General features: G+C 38.7%; 1 protein-coding gene across 1 annotated transcript in view; it reads left to right on the forward strand.

The window, feature by feature from the left end:
- EML6 (EMAP like 6) overlaps positions 1 to 20,881 on the forward strand; it is a 273,438-nt gene that overhangs the window by 174,524 nt on the left and 78,033 nt on the right. Inside the window, exons 14-16 of the mRNA XM_077772351.1 lie at positions 1,872 to 2,058; positions 3,382 to 3,487; positions 11,170 to 11,263. Of these exons, the coding sequence (XP_077628477.1) occupies positions 1,872 to 2,058; positions 3,382 to 3,487; positions 11,170 to 11,263 (387 nt within the window). The remainder of the gene's footprint in view (positions 1 to 1,871; positions 2,059 to 3,381; positions 3,488 to 11,169; positions 11,264 to 20,881) is intronic.

The raw sequence follows: 20,881 nt of genomic DNA on the forward strand, positions 1-20,881 counted from the left end.
CTCATACATGCCCAAAATAATTTTGAATTTTGAAAATCACACACAACCTATCATGCTTGAGGTTGACATCTAAAATTTTTGGGGGGCACTTGGGTGGCTCAGTTGGTTGAGCATCCGACTTCAGCTCAGGTCATGATCTCACAGTTCATGAGTTTGAGCCCCACATTGGGCTCGGTGCTGACAGCTCAGAGCCTGGAGCCTGCTTCAGATTCTGTGTCTGCCTCTCCCTGGTTTGTGCTCTCTGTCCCTCTCCTTCAAAAATAAACATTAAAAAAAATTAATAAATAAGTTAGGGAAAATTTTTCGATGTAAGATTAAATGATTGTGAAGAAAATAATATCTAGTGTTTTATTAATACATCATTCATTTAATTGGGTCAATTGGAACCTAAATGTCATTGATAATTTGATTCCCACCATCATCAATTTAAAAAATACATGAACTCATATTTCTGTTCCACTTCTCCCATAAGATATTCCATGAATCTTACACTATTGTATTATTTTTATGCTTGAAAGCCTTTTGTTGACCACCCTATCAAACCTTCTGTAAGGGAAGAAATGTATATAAGTGCAGTTTAAATTTAATTCCCTGTGATCCTAAGTCTCTAACTTATGTTAGCTAGTGTGGTATCCACTAGCCACTTAAAGCCACTGAGTGGCTGAAATGTGGCTAATCTGAATGCACATGGATTGTATGCATAAAATGCACACTGGATTTTAAAGAATTAGCATGAAAAAAAGAAAGTAATGCATTTCATTAAATGTTTTATATTGATTGAATGATAATATTTCAGACATAATGGGTTAAATGTTCTTAAATTTCATCTGTTTGTCTTTACCTTTTTTTAATGTGACAATTAGAAAATTTTCACGTACCCACATAGTTTGATTAATATCTCTATTGAACATTGCGGCTTCGAGTGTTAACTTTCTTTTCTGGATTGAATTCTTATTACAACTATTAGCAGTACAAAGCTTATCAGACCAGCATAAATATAGCACAGTTTCTAATAAGTAGTTACTAAATGTAAAAAATTTTATTTGAAAAAGATTTTAATAAGATTTTTTCACTGAGTTCAGATATATGTACATTTATATTATTGCTAGATTGTGACAGTTTAGCATTGATTCTATTCCCATTTTTCATTTTTTCATAGTTATAGGCACAGAGAAAGTTTATTCACATGAGTAAGTAGAAGAGAATGGAAGCAATTTTATCTTAGCAACGTTACTCAATCTTTAAATTCTTGTTGCAATACAGACAGATCTATCTCATGATTATGTTACATCACACAAAAATATAGTTTATTCTACCACCTGTCAGTTCAATTAAATCACTCTTCAATTTTGATAAAAGCAAAGAATTGGAAGTCACTTGACTTAGCAGAAGAATTTCAGATCTAGTTGTTGGAATTATTCACTTTCAACATCCACACTTGGGTTTGTTTTGGTGTTCCTGGATGGTTCAATGCCCCAGGATAATACACCCCACAGTAAGACTACAGGTGGACAAGAGGAATGACCTTCTAACAGGAAGGTGATTGAGAAAGCAGAGGTGACCACGGAAAACCTGCTCCCCATCGCACATGTATTCTCAGACAGATCAGTTGGAAGAAAGAGCACATATAGTAGCTGAGGATCTAGAAACAAATTCTGTTAAAATTACCTGCCCACACTGGACCTGTTAGGGATTTGCCACATGCCCTCAGAGGTCCTCGCACCCCTGTTGAAAATGACTGTCCTAGGCAGCTATGGAGATCCCTGGGGTTCTTGTGCATGTCCATATCAACATGTTCGCTTTATCTCGTGACCTCTCCTGCTCTGTTCATTTGCCCTTCATTCAACTACTGTGCATGCCGTGTGCTTCAGCTACAGGGGCTACGACTGTAGAAACAATCTGTTCTACACACAAACTGGAGAGGTGGTCTATCACATTGCTGCAGTTGCTGTTGTGTACAACAGGCAGCAACACTCCCAGAGGCTGTACCTGGGGCACGATGATGACATTCTCAGCCTGACCATCCATCCAGTGAAAGACTACGTGGCCACCGGGCAGGTATGTAGCTCTCCTCTAAGATGGTGGCCTAGTCAGAGAGGATAACATTTTGAATCTGCTTTACATTCAAGAAATACTTGGTAGAAACAAACAAGAGGCAAGAAGCTGAAGATTCAGTGAATGCTGGGTCACTTCATGATGGCAGAAGAATTAACCAATACATTACAGCACTGTTGGGAAGGCTCTGAGGGATTTCATTCTGACGCAAAACAGGATTAGCTAAAACTGAAATAAGTTCCATGAATGTAGTCATAATATATTTTCCTTATCACTGTATATCCAGTACTTAGTATATCCTAGGTAATCAATAAATGTTTATTGAATGAACCATCTTTGAGTACTAGTGTAACATCTAGTGAATAGTTATTTTTGTAAAAACTTAACACTTAACGTGTGTACTTAATATACCACATTCTATACTGTAATTAGTGTGAGGTGGACCAGTGACAAACCAGTACACCAATAACCATTCCAGGGGTAACTGGGGCTCCAGACACCAGTGTAGGAGTTGGCTGGATTCTGCGTAGTTATGTGCATTGTTTTATGTCCCGTTTTCCCTTTTATAGTTATTAAACCCAACAAAGTTATTTTTTCCCTTACAATTAAGCGAGGAAAACCATTTTACTGTTAAAATGTTGTTGGGGATTAGTGTGAAAGAAGCTTGTATTCCCTCAAGAAGAATCCACCTTAACAACAGGTAGGCCATGAAACTGTCATTTCCTGGGAGGAAAGGTAGGGCCAGGCCTTCTTGGGATGAGTAAAATAATTGAGATGGGTGAAAGAACTCTGAGGATAGTGCCATAACAATGCACAGGTGACTTGCTTGACCAAGAAGTGGAATCTTACGCAGAATTGGAAAGGTAGGAGAGCGAAATCTAGAACTCCTACAGAAAGCATGGTGGATGTTTGAATTGGAGTTTTAAAATATCTCCACTGGGAACCATCCACCAAGTTAGGCTGGGCTGGCCCCCAGTATGATGCCAGAACAAGCTTGTTAGGCTCTCTGTACCTCAGTTTTATCATCTGGAAAATAATGGATTCAGACCAGATGATTTCCAACTGTCTCCCTGCTCTCCAAATGTGTGGATATCTGAGAAGCACTTGACCCTAAGGAACTCTCAGAATGACTAAGCCAGGCAGAGAAGGACAGATACCATATGTTTGCACGAATAAGTGTATTAGGAGGAAGTTAACGGAGGACCATGGGGGAGAAGAAGGGGAAAAATAGTGGGGTAGAGGGANAAATTAAAAAATTTTAAAAAAGAATGACTAATCATTGTTATAATTTGTAAGTAGTTAATTATACTCATCCTGTTATTTAAGGTTGGAAGAGATGCTGCTATTCATGTGTGGGACACACAAACTCTAAAATGTTTGTCACTACTGAAAGGACAGCATCAGAGAGGAGTGTGTGCACTTGATTTTTCAGGTAAGCACCAGTTCTCCACTGCAGTCATTGATGCTTCTGCATTTACTTAGGGCTGGGTTTTGTTTCGGTTTTTGTTTTACAACCTTCTGTTGAGTTGAGTTCTGTTTGTTATAATAATGTAAGCTCTTTGTATGTTAGCTACCCAGTCTTGGACTGGAAATCCGATATGTGAATACCTCAAACACAAAAAAAAATATTTGGCCTTTCAATTATACGTCTTTACCTGGTATTGTTCATTTCCTCTCTCCCAAGTCATTACCCAGAGCTCACACTGTGTTCTGCATTCGCTTGAGCAATTTGAGATCCAGAGCAGCTGTTGCTGCAGAAAATCTTCATTGAAAATGCCTGAAAAAAAAAAAAAAGAAAATGCATGTCAGTGACTCAGAGCATCAGTTTCATCTCCCCAAAGAGGTGGAGCACAGCACTTGCAATTTAAAATATAAAGAACTGGAGGGAAGGCTGCAAATTCTCTGCAGAGAGCCACTTTAAAAACACATGTGTTTTGGAAATAAATTTCATATTTAAAAAATAGAACTGGATTTTCCATCTCCTTAATTTAAAATTTGAACATAGGGCTATTAGAATACTCACTGGTGAATGTAATTTTCTTTAGGGTGAGGCCATTTCTTTAAGTTAGAATGGAGAATAAGGGCCTATAGAAGGTATTTTTACCTAGAATTTTTAAGCCCAATTGTAGAAGTTAGATCAATAGAAAAATTATAAACTTTTTACCGAAAACTGATTCTATAATTTCTTTCTTTCTAAATCCCGTTCAGAAGTTTAGTATGTGCAGTGTGCGTAATGGTAGTCATTAAATTCCATGACTCCACAACCCCATTCTCTTTTCTACATCCCTCACTCTCTACTCTCCTTGCTCAAGCCCAAAGTCCCTCTCATCTCTGCCGTATTGGTCTCTGATTCCATTCCCACGTCCTCTAGTCCATCCTACCCAGACTGTAGTCTTCTGGAAGCACAGTCACATTGCCACCCTGTGGATTCAGCTCAGTTGACTGACTCAGGGCAGGGCCCTTGGTTGGACATTCATGACCTTCCGTGATCTGGCCTCATCCTTCCTTTGCAGTGTTTCTATCCACTTACCCATTCATGCTCCTTTACATCTCCCTAAATGCAGGACTGTCCTCCTTTCTGCCTGTGTCCCTTTGTTCATGTTGCTGCCATGTGTCTGTTCAAGCCCTACCACCCTTTAAGACCAAGCTGAAAGTTTCTCCTACAACCTTCCAGGGAGAAAGAACCCATCCCGTCTTCTACATCTCTTACCCCATGGTTGTCATTGCTCTCGTGCTGTCTGTTAGAGTCCATGTGGTATAGTAGCTGTCTGCGTTAATGTTTCTCATACAAGAAGCTACTTGGAGAGCAGAGCCCAGCTCTCTCTTCCCCACTGCACATATTGTACCGCTATGGACACACAAGCTTTTCCAAAAATGTGAAGGAATGAACGAGGCTTTGCTTAATATACTTTGTCTTGCCTTTCACTATTACTACTAGAACTTGACATTGTAAACTGTGTTTGGGTGAAAATTAGCTTTATTTTTTCACCTATAATAATATGGAACAGTTTGGGGCAATTTTTTTGTGACACGCACATCCTCACATACTGTAAACTACTATAGAAATCTGAATTGTTACGTTATTATTAGGAGTTACTCAGTACTTTCTGTGGTTATTGAACTAGTAAAACTTAAGGCCTAAGAGTTTCTTCACCACACTGGCAAGCATGTGAGGTCAAGAAGGCGTGAGTACTAAGGAAGCGAAAACACTGGGAAGCACAGATAACACACCCAGTCACAGGAAATACAAAGTCCTAAACTTCCAGAAGTTTATGACACTTGAAGTGTCATACATCCTTGGTAAAACCATAAAATCTAAAAGGAAACCATAATTTGAGTTCAAACATGGTTCTCTTCTAAGAATGTGAATGAATTTCTTCCGCTTATTTCCTCAATAGCCAGACTTCCTTTTTCCTAAAGTTAATTGCTAGATGATACATCTGTGTATACTCAATATAAAAGTTGTATTAATAAATATACTCTGAAAAAGTAGTAAGACACCCATTAAAGTAGCAAAAATAAATAAAATAATAAAACTTCAATGTGCACTAAATTATGGAGAATCTAATATACGGTATTCATATTTTTGGCAACATTAAAAATTGACTCAATAACTCCCACAGACAATTTGGCACCATATAATAAAAGCTATAATTCAAAATGACAAGTATGTAGACTATGTGTATTTCATACATATTTTTATGTATCAAGTGAGAAAAAAAATAGACCTCAAAATAGCATTAATTCACTGATTTCCACTGAAAACGTGTGTATGTAAATTAACATAGGAACAGAGTGGCAGGAAATTTAGAATATATTCTATAGAACATATAGAATCTAAATAGAATTTAATAATCATTAGAATCTTTTTGCTATAGAATTAAGTTTTTGGTTTTTAAATTTAGATACGTCACAAGATCAAGTGCCTCTTTACTTACATACCTTTAGTGAAGGGATTAGAGGAATGTTGATCAAAGACCTCAAACAGAGATAAGTTGGTACCCAGTAACTTGACCTCTGTATTTCCAAGAAGCCCTCTCTCTTCAGGGCCTAGTAGTTTTGTAGAAGGAAAGATCAAGAGAGTTAAATGAACTTTGAAATCTTTCCCCCATAAGGTAACCCCTCATACCAGTTACCTGGGGAGAGAGACCAGATGTTTCAGAAAGAGGTTGAGAAGGTGATTCTGTCACTACTTCTAATTCCCATTTTGGGCAAATAAAGGAATATTGTGATACAAAATATTCTCTGCCAAAAAGGATAGTTCAGTCTCTACCATATATTCTCTGTTGCCCAGATAATAGTGACTTGCGCGGGGGGCGGGGGGGGTGAAGCCACGTTTGTTCAGCAGTGATGTACTGAAAGCTCTCTATCACCTTATAGACCAAGAACAGGAGATACAGAGAGTTTGGTGGTGTGACTGCGGTAAAAGCCAAACCATGGCAGATCCTGAGCTAGAACCCTCGTCCCCTGGCCTCAGTGCAGGGAGAAGGCCACCAAGCCGGAGGTTGTGAGCGGTCAGGAGCTCTGCCTAGAGCCCTCGCCACTGAGTCCTCTTGCCCACTGCTGCCTCTGCACTCCACCAGGGTAGTGAGAACTTTCAGTGTAAGAGTCTTACGTGGAGCGCTCAGTGTCACCACCTCTACCCACATGCATGTGTCTCCAGCTGCCCTACCCGTTTGCCAGTGCAAAGGTGGAATGGGCAGGTGGCACAGAGAGGCTTCCACATGAGCATCCCCCACTGAGAAAAGAGTCCTGTCCTAGATCAGCCCCAAATCACACATTTATGTGACTCGGAGCAGGAGCAACTCTACCTTTCTTTTGAAAAGTGATAGAAAAGTGAGTAGCTTAAGTCAAAATGCCAAAACAGGAGATGACTTAGATTTCCCTATTTAGCCACATGAACAGGGCACCAAAATTGGTCATCACCTAGCTGGTGGCACCATCTGTGTACCTCAGGACCCCCTATTATCCACCCTTCTGTTCTAAGCCAGCTCACTGGGGTGGGTTCTGTGGAGACCTGATAGTACATTTGTCCTTTATTAGAAAAAAGAAGTATGGAAATACAAATCAGGCAAATGGTGTGAAAACTAGACAACAAACAAGCAGTTATACATTGGGGTTTAGATTAATCAATACTTGCCACCGTTCCACAGCAAATGGAAAGACATTTTTAATGAAAAGCATTTCTTACAATATAATCCATAACTCTCTGTGAACAAGAAGGAATGAATTTATATTATCTCACTTAATTAAACAACTCGGTTAGCTTTGTGAACGTCTTAACACTGTCTAGGGCAAATAGAGCCATCTTTGTTTTTGTGCTTACAAGATAGAAGGTGCTTCCACATGAATAGAAAACCAGATTAGAAACAGAAAGGTTCAGCCACATAAATCTTTTTTAGTTTAATATCATCCTCATATTTTTAAAATCTTCACTGAATAATACTGATTTCCCCAAGGGCACCTCTAAGACTAACTGAATTTCACTGTGTTCAATTCTGAAAACCTATGCATTTTTTATGAGCCCTGAATGCAAGGACCAACTTTGGATTGTCTTGGTAGAAATTCTCTCTTTCTAACATGCCCTTTACTGTTGGCATTAAATGCCTTAGAATTATTTCTGGACTTTGTCACAAAATATCCATAGGTAATACATACTGTGACTAGAAAGATTTAAAAGGACATTACCTTGACTCTAAAAGTATGTCTAAAAAAACAACAAAATAACTCCAACTGGTCAAGGAACAGTGGATTTTCAAAGCTGAAACCAAGTCTCTTTGGGGGATGGGTGGGGTGTGAAAACTGGGAAAAAAATAAAAAGGTAGCTAGTTCTGCACACCATGTGGTATGCAGAAATAGCCTACACCTGCAGAATTTTATAAAAGGTCACTATCCTAAAGAAGAGGTATGGTTGTCAAGGTGCCCCTGCATCTGTACTGTTTCTCAATTTCTCCTCATAGTCACGGACTGGGGTAGAAAGGTATGTAACTGTGAAGACAAGCTGATGGGGCCTTGCAGAAGTTCCAGTAAAAAGCCAAAAAACTTAATGTACCCTGAGAACTTCTTCAAAAGACATAAAACTTGAAGTGCCATTTTAAATGTGTGCATGCTGGGTGCCCCTGGGTGGCTCAGTCGGTTAAGCATCCGACTTGGGCTCAGGTCGTGATCTTAACGGCTCGTGGGTTTGAGCCCCGCGTCTGGCTCTGTGCTGACAGCTAGCTCAGAGCCTGGAGCCTGTTTCAGATTCTGCATCTCCCTCTCTCTCTCTGACTTTCCCCTGCTCACACTGTCTCTCTCTCTCAGAAATAAATTTTTTAAAAAATGTGTGGATGCTTACCATCTAAGGACATGTTAATAGAGCTACACAGGTTACAAAAGAAAACACAAAATGTAGACTTAATAAATGGAAGAAAACATTGAATACTAGTGCCATTTTTTTAAAGAAGTGATAATTAAAGCAGTTAAAATTTGTGTGGCTAGATAACAGCACATTTCTTTCCCTTCATACCATCCATATACTCATTCTGTCTTTATCTCCCTCATCATCCCTCAGTGTCAACCAGTCTCATTGGAGACTAGATTAGTGGGAGGATCACAGAGGAAATTTGATATGATAACTGTAAGCCTTAGCAGAGTTTATAATCTAAAAAGGGAGAGGAAGCTCCAATCAACCAATCAAATCATCAAAATACAGAAGTATCCTAATGTAGAAGTACAACCAGGCCATCCCAAGAGGTATGGACAGAGTAATACTGGTAATCAATAGGAAGCCATTACCAGTCCCATCTCCCAAACGTGTAGCATAGAGGCCTTGCAGGGCACCTGGTTGGCTCAGTTGGTTAAGAGTCCAACTCTTGTTCTCAGCTCAGGTAATGAATTTGACAACCCCGCACCCCCACCTCACTCTGTGCTGGACATGGAGCCTACCTAAAAAAAAGAAAGAAAGAAACCTCATATAACTTAAAGCCTGGTAACAGTTCAGCATAAGGACATATCATTCATTGTGATCAGAAGACACATTTGTTGATAGTAATCACTTGATAATTTAACACTTTTGGAAAGCATGAATGTCTCTTCCAAGACTGAGCCTAGTAGCTTGAAAGGGTTAATGTAACTTGCAGATCCTTGCCTCATACTTAGCAGCAGTCCAGGATTGAGGAGGATTTGTTTGTGAAGCCAGGCTCTTCCTTTCTCTGATCTGCTCCCTCCTCCGGAGAAGCAACAGACCATGGTTTCTGGTAGCTTGGGGAACAGTCCAGCCCCAGTAAGGGCACTCACAGGTTGGGCATTGGTTAACATTTGGGGAGCATTACCAGACTTACCAAACAGAGATGCATGAAGCCAAATAAATTTTAATACAAAGTATGTCCCATGTCATATAAGTATAAATACATAATTTAAATATTACATGGATCTAGAATAAGAAATTATTCATTACTTACCTGAAATTCCAGTTTAAGTAGGCTTCCTTTATTTTCCCTGGCAACTCTAAGGTGGCATCGACTCCAGACCTGTCTTTGAAAATACCAGTTGAGGGGCGCCTGGGTGGCTCAGTCGGTTAAGCGACCAGCTTCGGCTCAGGTCATGATCTCACAGTTCGTGGGTTCGAGCCCCGCGTCGGGCTCTGTGCTGACAACTAGCTCAGAGCCTGGAGCCTGTTTCAGATTCTGTGTCTCCCTCTCTCTCTGACCTTCCCCTGCTCATGCTGCCTCTCTCTCTCAGAAATAAATAAAACATGAAAAAAAATACCAGTTGAGACTGGGGAGAAATTGTTTATTACACATTTGTGTTTCTTTATCCTATCATATTGTGGGTCCTCCGTAGACCAGGAGGATACTCTGCTCAACTGACACATGTTGAGTCTGGTCGCTGTATCCTTTGTCTAGCCCGCACGAAGCTGGGGTGCAATCACTGACCCCAGACACTCCTCCCAAGAATCTGGCTTGTGAGGAGGCAGCAAAGGAAAGGCCCAACGGCTTCTTTGGTCTTGAAGGGAAAGAGCAAGTTAACCATTTTGGTTTTCAAATTTAATTGAATGTAAAAAGTACTTTTTAAAGTTTTTTTCTTGGAAAACAATGAGTGTCTACATTATAGTAACCATTGGTAATCTTATAAATAATATTTAATACTAAGGGAAAATGTTCACTATATAACATGAAAAAAGATTAGAGAATACTATGTTCATTATCAGCCTTGTTTTGTTTTTTAAAAGCACATTTATATAGAAAAACTGACAGGAAATACACCAAAGGTAGGCCTATAAATTGCAGTGGTTGATAAATTTCCTTTATAGTTTCTAAATGTCCTATAATAAGTCTACTACATTTAAAATAGTGTTAAATGTATTTTTAAGTCCCTATTAAAATAGGGAAACTAAGAGACTAGGATTTTTTAATTACAAAATCATCTTGTGAAAGAATTTTTGAAATTAAATTTTCTATGAATGCTCTTATCTTGGAGGTTTAAATAGCCCATTTTTTTAAAGCTGAAAATAGAGTCACAAAGCCAAATAGTTCTTTGAATAAGTGTCATGAGATTTGTCATAAAATAGACAAGGTTTTTGAGACATACCCGGGAGGCTTCTCCCAGCTCTGTGTCTGACGCTGGAATGTTAGATTATCGCCTCTCGGCTTTTTGGCTAAGATCAAGTATGGATGTTAGATCAGTGACTTAATTCATCAACCAGTTGTTGTGCTCAACCATTACTGTTATGCATTTCATTCAGTGAGGTCCCTTCAGTATATGATACTTCTAATGTATTAGAGCCTAAGTAATATTCTTTTTTTTAAAAATTTTTAATGTTGTTATTTATTTGTGTGTGTGAGAGAGACAGCGTGAACAGGGGAGGGTCAGAGAGAGAGGGAGACACAGAATCTAAAGCAGGCTCCAGGCTCTGAGTTAGTTGTCAGCACAGAGCCCGACACAGGGCTCGAACCCACAAACTGTGAGATCATGACCTGAGCCGAAGTCAGATGCTTAACCGACTGAGCCACCCAGGCGCCCCCTAAGTAATATTCTTAAGATCAATTTTATATTCATTGTTACAGTGTATGAAGTGTTTTGATGTTTCACTGAAGAAATGAGTCACTTGACATTTGTGTTGTTTTCATACAGCTGATGGAAAATGTCTGGTGTCGGTTGGTTTAGACGATTTTCACAGTATTGTGTTTTGGGACTGGAAAAAGGGAGAAAAGATAGCCACCACAAGGTAAGAAGGTGCTGAGGTCCTGCAGCATCCTGCCGATTATCTCGCTTCAGTAAAGGTCACTAGTTTTCATTTTCTAGTGAGATTTCATCTTCAGACTCAGATGGAATTCACACAGAAAGCTTAACACCTGAGGGAAAACGTACTGCAGTATATCATGGTGACGTGACTTAGAGCAGTTAATGTTTGTTTCAGGGAACTGGAAAATTCTGAAAGACTTTCCAGAGAGTTACTTGTCACTTGGCTTTTAGTAATCTATGCACGGTCTTTATCAAAGCTCTTTCCCGCAATAGAAAAGCAGCTTTTCTCCGACTTGGGCCTATCCCTTGTTTTTCCACAGTCTTGCATCTGGTGAAGGAGTGTCAATGTCACTCTAGTCAGAGGTACCATTTGTCATGAGGCTGGCGCATGCTGGAAGGGAGGCCCCATCGTATGCATCTGCCACTTGCTTTCAAAGCAGGCAAATTGTTTGCCTAATCTCCCCATCTTATAAATAGACTTTCCAAGCCCGACTGCTGTTTATAGACCACCTGTCCTCCGTGACCCCAGCCTCCCTCCCTGCTGAATCAGCCCGAAGTCTCAACACTGGTTTCTCCTCCTACATACCCTGGGCTTAGCTGTGTGCCCAGCCCTGGTCGGAGGTCAGCACGGTTGGCAGCCGAGGCCCAATGATCGAATTTGTTGCCCAAGACGAGTAATCACTTTCCCTCTCCACTAGTTCTTCTCTACATTAACCAACGTCCTTTCTGTCTTGCAGTATAAAAGCAATTTTAAGTTAATGGCTTTGATCTCCAGTATTCACTTTGTAAATTAATACTTCCCTTCACAATATTAAATAGGAAGAAAAAAGGGGGGGATGGTTGCAATTTGATTGAGTAAACGAAGATCTCTCAGTTGCTGGGGACTCAAAGGAGCAGATGGAGCCCTGAGGACTCCATCTTAGGAGAAAAAGAGAAGGTTTTCTGATAAGTGCGATTGAGATGAAATTCTTGGCAGCAAATGGCAGCTCCGAAAACTGCCCAAGTGGGCTTTCCTGGTCTCTCTGTCAAGTATTCCTCAATGTTCTGTCACCCCCCTAATTGGCACTCGGATTCAGCTCTTAATCAGAACTCTCCTTTCCCTTTAGACTCATGTGCCAAATTTTAGTTTAATATTTCTGATAACATACCAACTGCAATGCAGATTATGCAGGCAAAGCCTGTGTCTGCATTTCCAAAGGAACAGAAAAGCAATTTTCCTGCTAAAAAACCCTCTGCAACCTTCTGTGGCTCCCCTGTTGGATGCCAGAAACATTCATAGAAATGGAAGAAAGAAATATTTATTAATATTTCAGAGGTATCTATTTGATATGCTTGGTAGTGTTACTTCTATTTAATTAAGACAAAGTGACTGAACACCATTATGTTAGTAACACACTTCATTTTTGGAATTGCTCCCAAGCCTCATGTCACGTTCCCAAAAGAAGACACCTGCAAAATTGCCCTCCAAGAATATTTTTGCATTGTAACATTAACCAGGGCTCTTTCCAAGAAGGAATGTCCAGGGTTGCTAAAGTTCTTAGAAGACTACAAGATTGTAAAATAACAAATAAGTAAATGTTTACATAAATGCCCATTTTCATAATACTTACATACATTTATATAAGCATACACATAAATAAAAGCCTATTTATGACCTTAAGTTACATACATAAGGGGATAGAAACTTTAAAAACTGGGGCATAAGGGTGTCTGGCTGGCTCAGTCAGTAGAGCATGTAACTCTTGATTTTGGGGCTATAAGTTTGAGCCCCAAATTGGATGAAGAGAGTACTAAAAAAAAAAAAAAAATCTTTAAAAAGAACTGGGACCTGAAAGAAGTGACAAAGAAAAACAGGTGATAACTTTACTGATGGTACCTTACTGGCTTCAAGGAGTCTTCATAGCTCCTGAGAGGGCTTAATTTACTCTTAAAATGGGCAAATCAGTGACACCCCTCAGTTGGCACTTGTGTGTGTCAAATCATTGCCGGCGCAGGGCACTAGCAAGGCTTAGCAATGAACCTGCTTCTGGCAGCTACTCTGCTCTGGCCAGATGGTCTTCTACAATAATCCCTAGCTCTCAGATGCCAGAGTTCCCCGCAGAGGGACGAGCACGTCAGTAGCCATGATGGCACCACCACCAGTGCTGCTCATGCCCAGTGGGAAGGTGTGCCATCAGAACAACAATGCGCTCTCAAAAGCCACCCCTCAGTTGTGAAAATGTTTAATTGAAGCTTCTTTATCAGCTCAGAGAAATTAGAGAAATTCAGGATTGGCATGATACAATTTCTTGGAACAAGTTTTTTTCCTCTTTGCTAATTTTCATGAAAGATTTCAGTTCCTTCCATTACCAATGAATTTTTTAGTCTTTTTTTTTTTCCTCATAAAAAGAAAACACACGGTTTAGTGTAACATACAAGTAACCCATTGAATAACCAGTCAGTCTCTTACAGGCAGTGGTTAAAAGGCCTAGTATCAGTGTCAGAGACGAATTATGAGATAATCTGGTGCCTCTCTGTCCCTTTAATTACATTTCTAACACACCAGTAACAGGACTATGGGAGACATGACTAATTATTCTTGACGTGCTTCATCTCGAAAGTTTGAACGCAGCAGGCAAAAGATAGGTGCCTAACCTTGTGCTGTTGACGTGAAATAATTATGCTACTGGAAAGCCTTGGACAAAATGTAGGCCCATAACTAGCAGTTGTGTATATATTTCTGTATTAGCTTTGTTGCTTGATTTATTATAGGTTCCCTACCCTTACACACCTTTAGTGAATATGATGAAGCCTCCTGCACGCCAAATTGGCACCTTTCTTTTCTCACTTTCCTTTTTGAAAATGTGTATTTCTTTTTTAGAATAACTTTTCTTGATTTTTTTCTCTGTTTTCAAAGTAGTGTGTGATTCTTACAGAAAAGTCAGAAAGTCCAAAAAAGCACCAGGAAGAAAAATGAAAATCACAATTACACTGCCTGTGACATAGCCAACATTTTAGCATATGTTCTTGAGTAAATATTGGTCTAGTATTTTGATCTGTTTTTATTCTTAGGTGGGGTGGTCTACATAGGGCTCTGGAACTGGCTTCTTTTCTTCACTCAAAAATAGGTCATCTTGCTTCACTCTTTCTCTTACCTGGCTTATTCTATATTATTATTCTGTGTTATAAGCTATTTTCAATCTTGTTTGAAGATGGGCCCTTTCAGTCTTCTGAGTTGTGGGCCACCTTCACACCAAAAAAGAGGAACCAAATCACACATGGGACTTGGCCTCTAAGCAAATGAAGGGCTCTGAATAGAACATTTGGAAGTCAGCTCCCTGGGGTACAGCTGCCCGTGACTTCTGGGAGAGACACATTCCCTCCCTGTTCACTTGTTCTTGCCTTGCTGATAGAGCTTGCAGTGTGGCCCTGTGTGGTGAATTACTTATGACTCTGGCATGAGGGTCATCCTGTAATAGGGCAACAGGACCCAGTCTTCCATATTCTTATTTTCTGTTTAGGACCCGAAACTCTTTCCATTTTATTTTTCCTCCAGACAAAATTATAGGCAACTATCCTACAAATTTAACAAGTGTCTAAAGGGAGACCAGCAGAGGTATCCGTGAATGTCCTTTATTTATATATTGACCTTAAGTAATCATTTACCTGCCATCGTTCATCAGTTGAGAACTTTAGCCACAAAAGAAAATACACTGGTGTCATAAAATGACACTGAGAAATCAGAGGAAAACTAAAAAGTTTTCTGAAAAAAAGATTTTTCCAACTATCTAAATATTTGGCATTGTATAAATGCAAAACAATGTTTGTTTTTGTGTAAGAAATGTAATTTGTTATGCCTCTTCTCAATTTTCCTGTCAGTTTTCTCTGGCATCCTCTCTCTAAAGTTTTTATTTAATGATTCAGGATCTGTGGGGATTTTCCTCCAATCAAGAAATCTTTGGATGCTTAAAGTCTCTCGTGGTTATCTGGTTTATTTGTCCTCTTGGTGTTAAGCACATTTTCTCTTCTGTATCTAAACTTTTATCTCTCTCTCCTACTTGTTCCTGATACTTCCAGGGAGTGTGTTGGCCTAGTGCTTCACTTTGGACTTGCAAAGAAACGAAGGGACAAAGTTCAAAAACAATTCCTTCTCCTTTCCCTGCCTGTCACTACGGGGCCCAAGTAATGGGTTTGGAGGTGTCTGTCCTGTTCTTTTAACTTATTATGGAAAATTTCAAAGTTACACAAAGTTACACAGTGGAGGAAATAGCATAATGGACTCCCTTCAGCCCGGCTTGCATCATGCTACAGAGGGTCCAAATCTCTCCTCCCTAATTTTTTTCTTTTACTTTTCTGCTAGAATATCATAAAGAAAATTTAAGACAACATTCATTTGACCTGTATAAACTTCATTAAGCATTTCTAATTTTAAAAACATTTTTATTTTATTATTTAACTGAAGTATAGTTAGTGTACAACATTATGTTACTTTCAGGTGTACAACATAGTGATTTGACAATTATATACATTATAAAACTCTTACCATGGTAAGTGTAGTTACCGTCTGTCACCATACAAAATTATTAAAATATTATTGACAATGTTCCTTGCTGTACTTTTCATTGGTGACTTATTTATTTTGTAACGTTAAGATTGTACTTCTTAGTCCCTTTCACCTATTTTGCTCATTCCCCACCAGTTTGTTTTCTGTACGTATGAATCTTTGTGTTTTCATTTGTTACTTTGCTGTGTTTTTTAGATTCCACATGTGAGTGAAATTGTATGGCATTTGCCACTCTCTCTTGTCACAGTGGCAAGATTTCGTTCTTTTTAATAGTTGAGTAGTATTCCATTGTGTGTGTTTGTACACGCCACATCTTCTTAATCCATTCATATATGGATGAACACTTGGGTTGCTTCCATAGCTTGGCTATTGTAAATAATACTGCAGTAAACAAAGGGGTGCATATGTCTTTTAGAATTAGTGTTTTCATTTTCTTTGGTAGTGAAATTACTTCATCCTACAGTATTTCAGTTTTTATTTTTGGGGGGGAACCTCCATACTATTTTCAACAGTGGCTGCACCAATTTACATTCCTACCAGTGGTGCACAGAATTCCCTTTTCTCCATATCCTCACCAACACTTGTTATTTCTTGTCTTTTTGATAGTAGCCATTCTGATGCATGTGAGGTAATATCTCATTGCGGTTTTGATTTGGATTTCTCTGATAATGAGTAATGTGGAACATCTTTTCATGTCTGTTAGCCATCTGTATGTCTTCTTTGGAAAAATATCTATTCAGGTCTTCTGCCCATTTTTTAAAACTTACTTTTTATTTTGAGAGACACAAAAAGAGTGCAACCAGAGAAGAGGCAGAGAGGGGGGGAAAGAGAAAATCCCAAGCAGGTTCCATGAGGTTAGCATGCAGAGCCCAGTTTGGAGCTTGAACTCACAAAACTGTGAGATCATGACCTGAGCCGAAACCAAGAGTTAGGTGCTCAACCAACTGAGCCACCCATCCACCCCTGCCCATTTTTTTTTTTAATGTTTTTTTTTATTTATTTCTAGGAGAGAGAGAGAGACAGCGTGAGCAGGGGAGGGTCAGAGAGAGAGGGAGTGACAGACTCTGAAACAGGCTCCAGGCTCTGAGCTGGCAGTCAGCACAGAGCCCGACGCGGGGCTCGAACCCGCGAACCGCGAGATCATGACCTAAGCGAAAGTCGGACGCTCAACCGACTAAGCCACCCAGGCGCCCCAACCCCTGCCCATTTTTTAATGGGATTTTTCTCTGGTGTTCTCTTTATATATTCTGGATATTAACTTCTTATTGGAAATATCATTTACAACTGTCTTCTCCCATTCACTAGGTTGCCTTTTTGTCTTGTTGATAGTTTCCTTTGCTGTGCAAAATCTTTGTATTTTGGTATCTCAATAATTTATTTTTGCCTGAGGACACCTATCTAGAAATATGTGGTTGAGGTCAGTGTCCAAGACATTACTGCCCATGTTTTCTTTTAGGACTTTCATGGCTTCAGATCTCACATTTCGGTCTTTAATCTATTTGTGTTTACGTTTATGTAAGGTATAAGAAAGTGGTCCAAGGTCATTCTTTTTCATGTAGCTTTCCAATTTCCCCAGCACCTTTCATTGAAAGGCTATCTTTTACCCGTTGTAAATTCTTGCCTCCTTTTTCATAAATTAATTGACCATACAGGCATGGATTTATTTCTGTGCTCCCTATACTTTTCCATTGATTTATGTGTTTGTTCTTGTGCTAGTATCATAGTGTTTTGATTACTGTAACTTTGTAGTGTATCTTGAAATCTGGTATTTTGATAACCTCCTGCCTTGTTCATTCTCAAGATTTCTTCAACTATTTGTTGTTCCATACAAACTTCAGTATTATTTGTTGTATTTCTGTGAAAAATGCTATTGATGTTTTGATAGGGATTGCACTGAATCTTCAGAGTGCTTTGTGTATTATGGATATTTTAACAATATTAATTCTTCCAATCCATGAGCATTGTGTATCTTTCTATTTGTGTTGTCTTCAGTTTCTTCATCAGTATCTTAGAGTTTTGAGAGTATATAGCTCTTCAACCTCCTTGGTTACATTTATTTCTCGATATTTTATGCTTTTTGATGCAATATAAATGGGATCTTTTAAAATTTCTCTTGCTGCTATTTTGTTATTGATGTATAGAAACACAACAGATTTCTGTGTATTAATTTTTTATTCTGCAACTTTATTAAACTCATTTATTAGTTCTAGTAGTAAGACCATATATGAAAAACCCACAGCTAACATCATACTGAGTGGTGAAAAACTAAAAGCTTTTCCTCTAAGATCAGGAACAAGACAAGGATGTACACTCTTACCACTTTTATTCAACATAGTACTGGAAATAGTAACTACAGAAATCAGACAAGAAAAAGAAATAAAAGGCATCCAAATTGGTAAGGCAAAAGTAAAACTGTCACTGTTTGCATATGACATGATCGTATATAGAGAAAACCCTAAAGACTCCACCAAAGGTTCTTCCATGTGTCTCATGGCTTGATAGCTCATTTCTGTTTATCACTGAATGATGCTCTATTGTCTGGATGTACTTTTTTTCTTTTCTCATTCTCCTGCTGACAGATATCTTGTTGTTTCCAAGTTTTGCCAATTAAAGCTGCTGTAAACATCCATGTATAGGTTTTGGTGTGGACATAAGTTTTCAAGTCTTTTAAGTAAATTCTGAGGAACATGATTGCTGGGTATTGTGGTAAGAGAATATTTAGTTTTGAGAGGTTTTTTTGTTGTTGTTTTTAATTTAAATTTTAGTTAGTTAACATACAGTGCAATATTGGTTTCTGGAGTGGAATTCAATGATTCATCACTTACATTCAACACCTAGTGCTCATCCCAACAGTGCCCTCCTTAGTACCCATCGCCCATCTAACCCATCTCTTACCCACCACTTTCTGTCAACCTTCAGTTTGTTCTCTGTTGTTAAGAGTCTCTCTTCTCTATTGTTAAGAGTCTCTCTTCTCTCCCACCCTTCCCATATGTTCATGTGTTTTGTTTCATAAATTCCACATATGAGTGAAATCATATGGTATTTGTTTTTCTCTGATTGACTTCTTTCGCTTAGCATAATATTCTAACTCTATCCACTCATTTCAAATGGCAAGATTTCATTCTTTTTGATGGCTGAATAATATTCCATTGTATATATGTACCATATCTTCTTTATTCATTCAACAGTCAGTGAACATTTGGGCTTTCTCTATAGTTGGGCTCTTGTTGATAATGCTGCTATAAACGCTGGGGTGCACATGCCCCTTTGAATCTGTATTTTTTATCCTTTGGATAAATACCTAGTAGTGCAATTGCTGGATCATAGGGCAGTTCTATTTTTAATTTTTTGAGGAGCTTCCATACTGTTCTCCAGAGTGGCTGTAGTAGTTTGCACTCCCACCAGGAGTGCAAGAGAGTTTGTCTTTCTCTGCATTCTTGCCAACACCTTTTGTTTCTTGTATTGCTAATTTTAGCCATTCTGACAGGTGTAAGGTGGTATCTCATCATGGTTTTGATTTGTATTTCCCTGATGATTAAGAATGTTGAACATCTTTTCTTGTGTCTGTTAGCTGTCTGGATGTCTTCCTTGGAAAAGTCTATTCATGTCTTCTGCCCATTTCCTTACTAGATTGGTTGTTTTTTGGGTGTTGAGTTTGAGAAGTTCTTTATAGATTTTGGATACTAACCCTTTATTAGATATGCTGTTGTTGGTAAATATCTTCTCTCATTTCATAGGCTGCCTTTTAGTTTTGTTGAGAATATGTTTAGTTTTATAAGAACTGTCTTCCAAAGTACCTGTGCCATCCTGCATTCCCATCAGCAGTGTACAAGACTTCCTTTTGCTCCACCTCCAGCATTTGGTGACATACACCAATTATTTTAAAATTTTTTAATGTTTATTTGTTTTTGAGACAGAGGGAGAGAGAAAGTGTGTGAGCCAGGGAGGGGCAGAGAAAGAGGGAGGCAGAACCTCAAGCAGGCTTCATGCTCTGAGCTGTCAGCACAGAACCTGACACGGGCTCAAACCCACAAACCATGAGATCATGACCTGAGCCAAAGTCAGATGCTTAACTGACTGAGCCACCCAGGTGCCCCAATACACCAATTATTTCAAAAGTTCATCTTATCCCCCTTAATTTGAGATCCTATCTTTGTTATACTACGTTTTAATATTTGAGACTCTTTCTAGATGTTCTGTTTTACCATTGGTTTATCATTTTGTGTACCAATGCCACACTGTTTTAATTATGAAGGCTTTATAGATTATTTTAATATCTAGGAGAGCTACTCTTCCTACTTTACTTTGTCTTTTTAGAGTTTTCCTGATGATTACTGCTGGTTTATTCTTCCATGAGAACTTTAAAATCAAGGAGTCTGACTTCAGATTAAAAAGCAAATAAACACCAAAAGCTCTTTTTTTTATTGCAATCAAGTTGAAATTTTTTTTAAGTTAGGGAGCATTGACCCTTTTATGATTGAGTTTTCCAACCCAAGAACATGGACTGCATTACCATTTTTTAAGAACTCTTTTCTAGCTTACAGATGGGGAGTTTTTGTTCTGTTTCACTCATTTATATTTAGTGCAAATTTCTTGTAAATTTATGCCTTGATTTTTTTGTTGTTTATTGAGTTCTTTATTTTGTTACTTTTTGGTTGTTTTTTTGTATATATTAAGGTTATTGATTCTGTGTTTAATTTTATACACTGCAGCTTGACTAAATTATCTTGTTTGTAACTATTTTAACATTATTTCTTTTGAATTTCCTAGATAAATAATTAAATCATTTGCAAATAGTAGTTTTACCTCTTCCATTCCATCTCTTATGCCTTTAATTTTTTTTTTTTTTAATGTTTTATTTATTTCTGAGAGAGACAGACAGCATGAGCAGGGGAGGTTCAGAGAGAGAGAGGGAGACACACAATCTGAAACAGGTTCCAGGCTCTCATCTAGCTGTCAGCACAGAGCCCGATGTGAGGCTCAAACCCATGAACCGTGAGATCATGACCTGAGCCGAAGTCAGATGCTCAACCAACTGAGCCACCTAGGTGCCCCTTA

The sequence above is a fragment of the Crocuta crocuta genome, unplaced genomic scaffold (genome assembly GCF_008692635.1).
Source record: "Crocuta crocuta isolate KB4526 unplaced genomic scaffold, BGI_CrCroc_1.0 scaffold830, whole genome shotgun sequence".
NCBI classification, from domain to species: Eukaryota; Metazoa; Chordata; class Mammalia; order Carnivora; family Hyaenidae; genus Crocuta; species Crocuta crocuta.